The sequence below is a fragment of the Otolemur garnettii genome, unplaced genomic scaffold, assembly GCF_000181295.1.
Source record: "Otolemur garnettii isolate 467f Iridium unplaced genomic scaffold, OtoGar3 scaffold00057, whole genome shotgun sequence".
NCBI classification, from domain to species: Eukaryota; Metazoa; Chordata; class Mammalia; order Primates; family Galagidae; genus Otolemur; species Otolemur garnettii.
In genome coordinates, this window is record NW_003852452.1 from 5975317 (window position 1) to 5988862 (window position 13546).

The window sequence follows — 13546 nt, forward strand, 5'->3', positions numbered from 1 at the left end:
CGCTATAAGCCAAAGTGAGATGACCACATCTCTTCAACTTACTGCTGTGGAACCCTTACCGACTCCACACTGCTCACCCTCTCCCATTCCGAGGCCAGGGGCCTAAAGCATTTCTCCCTTATCTTCATTAATGCCTCTCTGTTAATTTTTTCTTGTCTGTCATGTCTTTTTGATTTCCAGTAGTATTACCTTAGACTCCCTTCTCATTATTGTTGCTGGATAATGAAATCTTTTTTTTTAAAGGAGACAGCATCTCACTGTCACCCTGGGTAGAGTGCCATGACATCTTAGCTCACAGCGACCTCCAACTCTTGAGCTCTGATCCTTTTGCCTCAGCCTCCCAAGTACCGTGTTTTCCCGAAAATAAGACCTACCCCCCAAATAAGACCTAGCAGGATTTCTATGCATTTGTTAAATATAAGCCCTACCCTGATAATAAGACCTAGTGATGGGCGTGGCTATGCAGCATATCTGCATAGCCATACATTTCCACATGGCAGTAAGGAAGACTGGAATATCTTTTATCTGCCACAGCTCCTTTCTCTGAGCCGTTCGCACTTGCACAGTTGCGCGGGTGGTAACCATGGTCACAGGCATCCTATTGCGCATGTGCGAATGGCTAGGGGAAAGGAGTTCACGCATCACTAGTGCCAGCCCCACCAATAAGGTCAGCTCCTCCTGTCAGGTTCCAGAAGAAGATGACTTAACTGTATTTGAATAAATGTAGATTGTTGTTATTTTATTATACTTAATAAAAATAAGACAGCCCCTGAAAATAAGCCCTAGTGTGTCTTCTTGAGAAAAAACAAATATAAGACAGAGTCTTATTTTCAAGGAAACATGGTAGCTGGGACTATGGGTCCTGCCACAGTGCTAGCTATTTTTAGAGACAGGGTCTTGCTCTTACTCAGGTTGGTCTCGAACTTGTGAGCTATAGAGAGCAGGCTGTGAGGCGGCAGGGCCCCCATGGCCTGGAAGACATTCAGGGAATAACCTCTAATTGCTTTCCTCCTACTGAGTCAACATGTTTTTCTCCTTCATAGATATTTTTCCAGAAGTCATGTATCTCTTTCTTTACCTGGGTTATCTTTAGAAACCATGCAGAAAACTATGTGACCCCTCCCTTTCGTTTCTTATCTTTAACATGTTAACAATGTTATGCAGTAGAAACCATCAACAGAATGAATTGTTCTTGATAAAGTTATTTAGGCTTTCCAATCATATTATAAGACCAAAAATATGTTCTTGGTCTATGCTACTTCTTTGTAAACAACCCTGCTGAGATACAGTAAGATAAAGTTGATTTTATATTTTGGTGGGGCCTGTAGCCTCAACTGCTTCTGCCCCCCCCCCCCATCTTTTGTCCCTTTTCTCTCATTCTCAACCATTTACACTCAGGTTTGTTTTCCTTCTTCACACTGGTTCACAAAAGTGAGCTCAAGTGATCCATCCACCTCAGCCTCCCAGAGTAGGATTATAGGCATGAGCCACCACACCCGGCGGTAATGCAATCTTTCATCCTGTTTCAGGATGGCCCCCTTGAATCCATTTCTTATGCTGCCATAGAACCTACTTTCTAAAATGCAACTCTGAATGGTCTCTTTGGTTTAATAGCTGTGCAAGGCTTCCCTTGGCTTTCTGGATAAAGTAAACACGTCCAATCACACAAGGCCCTTTGTGATCTGGCTCCCGTAACCACCTTAGCTTCCTGCCTACCAGGAGGTTCTCGTTCTCCAGATACACCTACCTGCTCCATTCTCATTGTCCTGACTCCAGCACCCAGGCTTGACCTCTAGGAAACCTCTCTCCCTGGGTCTTAGCACCCAGCAGACTCCGTCATTGCACTGTGCCATCACCCCTCCTTTGTTTGATCTTTTTGCCTCCTTTATTCCTTTATTTCACCAAAGCCCCCCCAAGGGAATCTTCCTCAATTTTGAATCCCTAAGCCCAGCCCAGTGTCTCAAACACAGTAACGCAGCCTGTGTTGGTTGAATGAGCGTATCTTTAAAAAATGGAAAGTGATTTTTTTGCTCTGCATTTTTAAGTCATTTTAGATCATACCTCTACTCTAGCTTAAAGTCTAGGAATTATAATTCCTAAAAATATTGGAGAACCAGGAAAGAGCTCTCTTCCTTTCAAATGCTGTCTTTCCTATTTGGTTTGAGGGTATTTTTTTTCTTTTTGCAGTTTTTGGCCGGGGTCAGGTTTGAACCCACCACCTCTAGTATATGGGGCCAGCGCCTTATTCCTTTGAGCCACAGGCACCACCCCGGTTTGAGGCCTCCCCCCCCCTTTCTTCCAGTACTTGATTCACACATACTTGATCTCAGTCAAGTTTACCTAACTCTTCTCTGGGATATGGCATAGCTAATGATGGAATCATAAACACTGGCCCCAGAAGAATCTGTGTTTGGACACTGGTTGGAGCACTTATTCACTGAGCACCTGGATGAGTAACGTATTTCTGATCTTCAATTTGGGTAAAGTGGGTGTAATTACACGCAAAGCTGCTAGTACACACCATATGCTTAATTAGCTTCCTTTCTCTGTATCACATTCTCCCTCTAAGATGGACACTTCACCTGGAACTCTTTTAGCTTCTGTCAAAGCCAGAAATCACTATCCTGCCCTCTGCACTCTGATAGCTCTCTGTCTGTCTTATTTTGCTCAACAAATTCATGCTGAGTGCCAATTATGTGCTGAGCATTAATTTAGGTGCTGGGAATATGGCAGAGAACAAAATGGGGTGCAAATGCCCTAATGGAGTTTGTGTTATAACAGTGGGAATAAATATACCAGTAAGTGTAAAGACAGATTAGTATAAATGCTAGAAGTCTAGCTGGGGGGAGGGGGAAAGGAAGGAGAAAAGAGAGAAGGAGAGAGGGTGATTGGCAAGTTCTCAGCTAATGTGCACAGTGTTGAGGGTGTTCAGCACGCCCCCTGGGTGAAGGGCTCAACTACAACTTGAACTTTACCTTAGAAATGAAAACAGTGTGACCTAAACATTTGTAGCCTCATATCAATCTGAAATTTAAAAAAATTAAAATACACACACATATATATGTATATATAAATGCTAAAGAAAATAAAGAGGGGTGGGATAGAAAGTAACTGGAACAGGGGTGCCAGGTAAGGCACAGAGCCTGCAGACCAAGACCGCAGGCAGAAGGCACACACAAAGGCTCCACCCAGGGGGAAAGGGCAGCATTTTCCTGAAAAAGAAAATGGCCAATGTGTCTAAAGTGTAGCTGGCTAAGAAAGGTGGGACGTAGGCTGGAGCCAGACTGAATGAGGGGTCCATGAAAGAGTCTGGATTTTAATCTCAGTGCCATGGAGGGTTTGAAGCAGGGTAGGAATGGTGTGGTCTGTTTTCAGATTTCTCTGGCGACTGAGTGATGCTCTACGTCTCCGCTGAGTTCTGATGGGCACCGTCCGTCCCATTGTATAGTGGCTCCATGAGGCAGTGGTAATATTCTATTCTTGTTCTTACCAGTGCCTCGTGCATGGCACTACCCAGTAAATACTCATCAAATTAACTGAAACATCCTGCAGTCCCTCTCTTTCTTGCCTACAATTGTCATGATTTAATTGTAATACTTCTAATCTTTGCAGGAAGCACGCAGTTGCCAATGGGCTCTGAACGAGTTCTTTCTTTCCTATTTGAATTCCTCCCAGGCCTTCCTGCCATTGTAAGATTGTCATCTGACTTCCTGTCTCCCAGCCAGGCCTACTCCCTGCCCTGTGGACTGAATTTTTATAGTCCGTCTTCTGTAAAGCAAAGCACCACGTGTGCTGTCCAGAGGGCTGGGCACAGCTGGCCTTGCCTGTTCTCAAAGGAACCATGGCTTCTAGATTTCTATGTTTTATAGATAGAAATGAATAGGCATTTACTGACCACTTGCATGCGTCTGGCACCTTCTGGACATAGCATTCCTTTGGGCAAGCTCTGCCACTTTGGGCAAGTTACCAATCCTCTCTGATCCTTGATTTCCTCAGGTGGAGAATAAGTCTTATAACAACAACATCTGCCTCCTAGGGTTGCTCTGAGCCTTTGAAAGTGATCATGCATGTAAAGCACTTAGCACAGTGCCTGGAACCTTGTCGGCTCCTACCTGGTGTCAGTTAGGATGGATAGCAATGCTGTCAGCGCTGTTAGTATGATTCCTTACTGCAGCTCTCCAAGGGAAGTGTTATAGTATCTAAGACCGATACTTAGCTGGTCTACAAAGATCTGGCAGCACTAACTGCTAACATACCACAGCACTGGCTGATTGTCAAATTAGGGACTGTTCCAAGCCCTCCAATACTCCCAGGCCTCCCTTCCCTGTACCCTTCCCCACCTAGGTCTGCCCCTGGGATCCCTGACGTGTCTCCCTCTGTGATCCAGTAACTGAAGGGTGAATGTCCAGCACAGCAAGAGCCCCCCCCGCCCCGCCCCAGGGTCCCACCTCAGTTCAGCTGGTTTCTAGAGTTGCAATTGGCTGGTTATACATATTTTATCAAGGAGGTGCAGAGGGGATAAGTCAAGTCTCCAACCTTTAAAATGGAAATCCTAAGAAATCAAACTTAAGGTTCTAATGTCCAGACAAATTCCTTTATACCAAGCTTCTCCTTAAACACTGAGTAGAAAAGCTAACAAATCCACATTTGTCTTCTTAACTCTGTGGACCATCACTGAGAGAGCAGTAGATCCACAGTTTCTGATGAATTCAGGACCTAGGACATCTTGGGGTCCATGCCTCACCTGCTCACTTGTCCGCAGTCCCATCCCACTTCCATCCATGAAAATCATTTAAATGCTACTCAGCCCAAATCCTTTTACTTCTACTTCTACCACCCAATGTCTGGGAGACGAGGACTGCACACAGCTACGCCGTGAGGTACTTACCACTCTGTCTCTATTTTACAAACTAAAAAGAGGCTTTGAAAGATGTTAACATGGGTGCAAAATGCAGTAATTCACAGATCTCACATATGAATACTAAACAGAAAATGAGGATGGCATACATAGAAGATAGATCCCACAATGATAATAAGATGAGGATTAAAAAAAGATCCATCTTAAATTAAAGGCACATGTCTGGGCTTCCAATGTGGGACGTGAAGGTGGTATCTCCTTGAATGCATAAATTTACCTCTTAATTGTGCATTCTGAGCTGCAAAGACCCTCTTGGCTTGGCTTGATATGTAAACATTTTTAAAAATGTCTTATTAAGTTGTGAAGTCTTTAGGGCTTAGTTAAAAATTGAGCAGTTACATAATTGGCTTAATGAGATCCAATTGCACAATTAGTGTAAATTACAAATAATAGAACAGAACATATAATTTCATAATTATGACACATAACAATAATGGAGAAATTGAGTTGGCAAATGATGCTAAGGCAGGGAGGGGACACATAAATCTTAGAAGTCTCGATGCATCTCATGAGCCAGACATCTCCGCCTCCCAATAGTTAGTCTCAAAAATACCAGATTGATTTTGAGCTCCAGACTCAGAAAACATCTGGATGATTGTTAGTTCTTTTCCCTCCTTATGTGTCTAAGTTAATGGGTGACTAGATGGCTAGATTCCCTTTTTTAAAAGTTTGTACAAAGATGTATATGGAGTCCATGTGAATTTTTGTTAAACACATGGGTTGGGTGGCAGCTGAATCAAGTTGCTCATCATCTGCTCCTCCCCACCCCTCCTTTTTCCGAGTCTCTGCTGTTTATGGTTCTACTCCCCGTGGACACGTTTTTCAGTGCCCGCTTATGATTGAGAACATGCAGTATTTGACTTTCTGCGCTTGGCTTGTTTCACTTAAGACAACGACCTCCAGTTCCATCTACGTTGCAGCAAAAGGCATAATTCCATTCTTTTTTAATGGCTGAATAGATTTTCTTTTTCTATCTCATTGAAAGGATGATTCCTCTCTTTTTAAGGTCTTAACAGATTATTGCAAGGAAGAATTCATTATTAAGGGTGAGTTATGCTGAAAAAGCCCGCCAATGTGCATCCCTGCCCTTCTGCTAGGAGAGCAGCTGAAGGCCTCCTCCTGAGGGTTTGTGTTGGGAAGGAGAGTGGTGCTGGAGAGAAGCTATGAGAGAGACCACAGAGGGACTAAATCTTTTAAATCAGCCCTCCAATTTGGTCTGGGGAGCAAAACCATTCCTGCTGCATCTTCATCTTCCTATTTTAAAAGAGGGGAAAGTTAGCATTTGACTACAGAGAAATTCATGCTGCAATCTCTTGCAGCTCTTTTCGTATATCTTTCTGTAAATTATGTCCAACTACCAGAGGACTAAGGAGAAGCCACTCATTTATTTATTTTTTCGAGGCAGAGTCTCACTCTGTTTGTTGCCCTGGGTAAAGTGCCATCGTTTCACAGCTCACAGCAACCTCAAACTCTCGGGCTCAGGCGATCCTCTTACCTATACCTCCTGAGTAGCTGGGACTACAGGTGCCTGCCACAATGCTTGGCTAGTTTTTCCATTTTTAGTAAAGATGGGGTCTCTTGCTCAGGCTAGTCTCAAACACTGAGCTCAGCGATCCACCTGCCTCAGCCTCCCATAGTACTCGGATTATAAGTGTGCACCAACCGCACCTGGACTGAAGCCACTCATTTATTAATACACTTGTTCTTTTAGTTATTCATTCAAAAAATGTTTAGAGTTTCCTAGGAGAAAAGATGATTTCCTATTTATCCTTATAAATCAAATCTTTAGCACAGTTGCTAGCATAGCGAAGACACTCAAAGTTTACTAAGTCACTTTTAATACATATTATAATACATTACCTGCCCTGGCATTGTGCAGAACAAAGAGCTACTCTATACCTGGTTATGGCCTTCACAAAACTTACCACTATTTTTCTGTTAAGATACACAATTTTTTTTTTTTTTTGAGACTAAGTCTTACTATGTCACTTTTGGTAAAGTGCTGTGGCCTCACAGCTCACAGCAATCTCAGACTCTTGGGCTTAAGCAATTCTCTTGGCTTATCCTCCCAAGTAGCTGGGACTACAAGTGCCTGCCACAATGCCCGGCTGTTTTTTGTTGTTGTTGTTGTTGTTGTTGTCATTATTGTTCAGCAGGCCTGGGCCAGGTTTGAAGCTGACAGCCCCAGTATATGTGGCCGGTGCCCTAACCACTGAGCTACAGGCGCCAAACCAAGATAGACAATAATCATGTTAACAAAAATAGGAATCAAATTGTCTTAGCTGACACTGCTACAATGTCAGGAAGCAGTTGTTAGTCAAGAGTCAAATAAGTAGAAGAGTGTAAAAGTGTGACACAGTAAAGGAAGAAATGGTCCCCCAAAACTCACGGTCATGGCAGGGGATGGGTGGCAGCCCAGTGCCATCAGAACACCTGGGGAGGCAGTGATTCTCTGAACAGGCATGGTGCCTGCTCTTACCGGACCTCTGGTTTGGGTCCTGCTGTTTGTCAAATTAAGTAGTAAACAACTCTTAACGTACCTTGGCAAATGAACACTGAAAATCTGAAAATGTCCCAAAAATGTCAGAAAAACATCTAAAAGCCTTGGGCATTTTTTCTCATTTTTTCTAATGATCTCTATTTTGTTTGTTCCTCCTCAGTCATCATCCTGTGGCTAATGGCAGAAGCCAAGGGGCTTAGTGGTCCTCAAAGGCCATTACCAGTGTGGATGGAGGATTTATCCTTTTATACCCTTTCCTCTAGCTTACCAGATTCTCTTTCATTATTTTACTTTCCTGTATGGTCCATCCTTTTCCCTTCTCATTTTCTGTTCTCAGTAAATAGTAGCTCAAAATCTCCAATCTCTTATCAAAAATGAAGTTTTGCTTGCCAGAAGAAAATAGATTCCCAAGATGCCTGGATCTACTCACATCTTCCCTAACAATATCCCAGAAGACGCTTCGTGTTAATTCAAATATTCAGATGGTAGCTATTTAATCAGCTTGGTTTAGAGTTTGAAGACAAGGGTAAGGAATTTGTAAGTTTCAATTAATATTTCAGATGCTTGAGCCTATCAATGGTTGGATATAGATACACAAACATGTTCCTAAAATTCTATCCCCTAGAAGCAATTATTATCTTATTTACAGTTTATATTTTAATGGATTTCGGCATAAATATTTCTTATTGGCATGGTAATAAAGTTACCCTGGAAGTTAAAAAATATAAAGATGGAGAAACATCCCTCAAATGTATTGTATTCTTATTTCATCAAAAGGTAGGAGGCATTTTCTAAGGGTCCCAAGGTACAGATAAGACTTATTATATAAACAGGGTAGCAAGATTCAGATGAATTGTTTTGGGAACAAATGTGAAAACCTTCCTCATTTTCCTTTGCATACGCTCTAGACAGCAAAAGCTACATCAATTATGAAGAACTGTAAACTTCTCCCAAAGCCCTATTGATAAAGAAGCACCTAAACCAACTTGATAAATGAGCCTATTTTTAAGAAATAAAAAGAAGAGTGGCAGGAGAATGTCTGGAAGGTTTCCTACCTCTGGAATGGAGAAACAAATAAATAAAACAAGTTGAGTCTCAGGAACTACAGACCTGCTTCAACATGGCTCTAGGAGGATTAGGGTCACAGGGCCACCATCTCCACAGAGTACGGAGGAACAGATATTCTGAATTGGGTTTGTCAGCTACCGATTTTTTAGACGTTTCCCCTAAAGGCTATTTCCATAAATAAACAATCTGGCATGTGAACAATTTTTTGTTTCCATCAGACCCAAGCTAACATCACTCTTCCCTCTCTTGGCTATTAAAATTCAGGAACGAAGCCTGTCCTCTTGCTAAGGATGAGGCATCTCGTGTTGGAGTGAGCTTGTAAGCTCTCATCTCCCCTGTCAAGGTTCTGGAGAGAGCACCGAGGCAGAAGAGGCTGGGCAGAAACATGCATAAGTGCTTGGATACTTAAAAATTCAAGCACAAGTGCCCAGTAAAATGCTGCTTTTAATGTTAAGGCTAAAGATGGGTCAACATTCTCACGGCAGCTTCTCTCATGGTAAAAGTCACCTGGTGATGTCTGTATTACCAAACCCAAGGGCTTCCACCTGTCTCCGCTCCATGGCCTCTTGGCAGCAGTTGACACTGTTGAACTGACGCTGTTAAAGTGACTCTGAAATCTTTATATCATTTGACTTTTGATACATTCCATCTCCTGGTTCTTCCACCTTCTTTATTGTCTTCTACTCATTTTACTTGTCCTTTTCTTTCTTCTAAATAGGGGATTCCCCTGAGCTCTGTCTTGGGCTCTTTCTCTTCATACTCCCTCCCTTCCTCTCCTGCCAGCCTCTAATCCAGTGGCTCCCACGGTAATTCTCTGTGCAGTCACAGTGGGAATGGTCATTTACTGGGTCTCTACTCCTGAGCAGACACTTCTCACGTGTCCTATCACCAACTCACAACATGCCTGCGGTCCATGTAGCAGTGCCTCCGTTTTAGAAGAGGAGGCGGAAGCTCAGGCAGGCTCCAAAACTTCCCCACCATATCCAAGACCCACCGGCAAATAGGAGATGGAGCCCAGGCCTGACCTCTCTGGCTCCCAGGCTCACGGTGTGGCCCCTGTGCTATTCCTCCTAACTCAGAACTCCTGGACTCCAGTCTCTCATCTTCTCTGACCAGCTTATCTTTCTCACAAAAACACTTTCTGAAACTGACCTACCAACTTTCTCCCAAAGCCCAGGGTCACGATGCCTAGTGTGACGGCTCCCGTCCCCTGCCCCATATCCCACCCGTAATCTTACCAGTTGCCAAATACCATCTCTGACTTCATCTTTCTCCTCTCTAACCAGGAAGCACACGACTGTCTGACTCTTGTCCCAGCCACATTTCCCTTAGTTATAAACTTCAGAGGCTTCATTGCGGCTGAAACAATGTCCAAACGCCTACCTTTGTGACTCAGAAGTCCACCCTACATTTCCTGTCATGTCTCTCAGAGCCTCCTTGTAAGTGGACCATGTGTCAGTAAAACTGGGCAACTCACAGTCCCCTGTGTCCTTGAGTCTCTCTGGTCAGGCTTTGTTCCAGCTGCTCCCTCCTCTGTGCCGACGCTCCCCGTCTGTACAAGCCCCACTCTGTCTGGTGTATTCCACCCGAGGGCCCACACATCAGTTCCCCTCCACCTTCTCCCAGTCGGATGTCACTCAACATCCTTAAATCGTCACAGGTTTTCATTTGTACTAGTCTCTGGGGAATTTGGTATAGTTTACTTTTGGCTTGTTATTCTTCCCTCTGCCTCACGAAGCTCTGAGTTCTTCAGCACAGGGGGAATATATTAGACTCTTCAGTATACTCCACGTTTTTTATTCCAAGGGATAAAATAGGAACCCAAGAAATACACACTGATTGAACTTATTCAAACTTTGATTAAAATGTAGCAGTGTGCCACACCTTTTGGGGACAAGACACGATTATAAGAGGGACTTTACCTAACAAATGCAATCAGTGAAACCTGGTTTCTTGTACCCTCGATGAATCCCCAACAATAAATTAAAAAAAAAAAAAAAGAATAAAAAAAAAGTAGCAGTGTGAGCTCACATTTTACATGTAATGCTTTACGTGCCTCCCCCCTCCCAGCAAAAAGAAATGTAATGTTTCTTGCAAACAAGATCAAGAATGTGTAAAGGATGACTATGAAGGCATGTCCTTTAAATGATTACCTTTTCCCCGGACTGAGAAGGGTGAGAAGGAAGTAGTGGGTGAGAGTGGAGATGGAGATGGGTCTGCTCACTGTTAAATGAAGAGTGCAGAGTAGACAACATGCAGTAGGATGCAAGTCCCTAATAGCAAAGCATAAAACATGCTGAGCTATAAAAAATGTAATTTACGTGTAGCTTTCCTTGGATGTATCAATACCGACATGTAAGGTATTGCACCCTATGAATTCACCCTATGAATTGCACTCATTAATATGGTACCCTCCCAAAACCTTTGTTTGCTCCCTATATGGTAGTCTACATTCCCCTCAGTAGACAATAAAGCTGGCAGAGGGGAGGAAAGAGAGCCTCTGTCACCTCACTCTGCTGACACTTTGGCATTGGCCCTTACTACAATTTAATCTTAGGACCAAGCAGCAGGGAGGATCATGACTTATCGTCTAAGGCAGTAGTTCTCAACCTATGGGTCATGGGTCGTGGCCCCTTTGTAACACTGAAACATAACATCCTGCATATTAGATATTTACATTATGATTCATAAGAGTAGCAAAATTACAGTTATGAAGTAGCAACGAAAACAATTTTATGGTTGGGGGTTACCACAACATGAGGAACTATATTAAAGGCTTGTGGCATTAGGAGGCATCAGGAAGGTTGAGAACCACTGGTCTAAGGCCTCCTCCTCCAATAGTGAACACAATGTTGTAGGATGATTTTTGAGAACAAAATCATATTTACTTACAAGAATGGAAAAACATGTGTCACTTACAATGACGCTCGCTAAATGTGTATCTAGATACCCTAAAGCTGGAACCTTGGCTGCCCTTTCGGACAGTTCATTACGATTTTCTATGAGACAGAAGAAACTTCGCATCACAGACAGTCACACTCGTGGTGTTGATCTTAATGAGGAGCTATCAGTGACAGGATGTGGCGGGATCAATGCAAATCCCCCTGTGACAACAGTCAATCAATCTGGTCTGCACTGATAGGATCAGTGTTCTTACCCGAACACTGTTTAATTTCTTAAACTCTCGCAAGTGATTGCTTAAAAAGTGAATTTCCTGCTCATATTTAACAATGGGGAAGCTCCAGATTTGGGGGAGGAGTACATGAGCAGTGACAGAAAGCATGAGTTCAGAAGGTGACAGTCATGGCTGAGACGGGGCTATTCACCGCACAGACAACCCTCCAGCCGCTATCACCTGTGCACGTGGACAGCCAAGACATCTACTGAGAATCAGTGATTCTGCCAGTGTAGAGGTTCTCTGATGATTGGCAGTCCCACTTAAAAGTAACAAAAAAAAAACTTGCTCGAACCTTTGCATTTTGGGAGGAGGGCAGGGTAGAGAAGATAAAGGTATATAAAATGTGATAGAGTCCCAGATTAAACCCTCTGATCACTCACCACAATCATCTGAGCCACGTAACTCTCAGGTCCCGTGTATTCTGTTGGGTCTTTAACTTTCACCAGGACTATGAAGTACAAATAATGCCACATATTGTGTTCTGACTTAATGTGCTCCTCAAACGAAACGGTTTTATTATCAAACTTGTCCCTCTCAAGCCCTGCAAAACACAGGAAACACAAAATACGTAACTTGTCATTTAATCAGCACTTACTTCTTAGCATTAAAACAAAACATAATAATTATTGTAAAAAAAAAAAAAGGTTTCTGTGAGGGTGCGCCAATTTAAAACATTATGATTAAAAACAACACAGGACCTCCAGAAAAGAGGCCATAGTTTATAGATTTCTTCCCAACTAACATTTATTTTTTCCCCCATGGATCCTTGGAAATGCACAGTCTGTTATAGATGTAAAACTTGCACATAATTTAAAATATAGTCGTATCAAAACTGTCACATTAAACTGGACCACAAGTCTAGGAAAAGAGGTTTAAAATGATCGTGCAAGAAAAGGCATGCTTTCTAATCAGGATGAGAAAAAAATATTGTCATTTTATCCCAGAACTTTGATTAAAAGAGGGAAGGCAAGTGAGAGTGCTGTCCTCTGAAACCACGTGTAATCAGCGCAGGGCACAGGAATGCAGACAACTGCGCACATTTTGAGCACCGCAAGGACTCACTCCAGCCCTGGAGAGCACGGGGGCCAGGCATCTGGGAGAGGGGTGATCTCTTCAATTTCCAGGGCATATTTTCAGTCTCTGGAAGGACAGCGAGGAAAGAATCTGGATGGGGAGATTCTTTTCTCCCAAAGTTGAAGAATAGATGAAAGAAAATGAAGGACGATGAGGAAAAATACCAGTGGAAAAATAAATCTGAAGGCCAAGCAAAGTGAGATGGTGAAGATTCAGTCTGGTTTTGTAGTTCAGATACTGAAGAAGAAACCAGGAAATTGAATTCCAGTCCTGGCTACTTCCTCTAAGCATTTTTTAAAAGGCCATTTGGGTATATGTTATAGAAGACCCTTTAGCCACTAAGATATAAAAGCATAATAAGTATAAAACCTGTCTCAATAGAGCAGTGAGCTTTTGACTCACATTGTTGGATTTTTTTTTTTTTGGTAGAAAATACCACAAAATTCAACTCACTGATGGCTATGCCTCGTATTATTTGACCTAATATCATCAGCTCAGCATGACCCAAATAAACTCCAGTCCTCCTCCCCAGACCTGCTCCACTATTATTCAATGGCAGCTCCTGTTCTTACAATTGTTTGAGCCAGAAGCCCAGCAGTCATCCCTGAATCCTGCCTGTCTCCCACATGCATCCTATCCATGTTGAAATACGTTTGGCTCTACCTTCAAAACACATCCAGAATCGGACGACTTCTCCCCACCTGTGCTGCTACACTCTGGACTGAGCCACTGCCATCCCTCTTCCGGGTTACTGCAATAGCCTCTCACCTTCCCTGTTTCCACCTTTATCTCCACAGCCCATTCTCAG

The 13546-nt window shown here is 43.0% G+C and overlaps 1 protein-coding gene across 1 annotated transcript in view; it reads right to left on the bottom strand.

Moving 5' to 3' along the window:
* The window catches only part of ITPR2 (inositol 1,4,5-trisphosphate receptor type 2), a 482247-nt gene that overhangs the window by 39332 nt on the left and 429369 nt on the right, over positions 1-13546 (bottom strand). The window contains exon 55 of the mRNA XM_003792467.3: positions 12045-12205. Within this exon, the coding sequence (XP_003792515.1) occupies positions 12045-12205 (161 nt within the window). The remainder of the gene's footprint in view (positions 1-12044; positions 12206-13546) is intronic.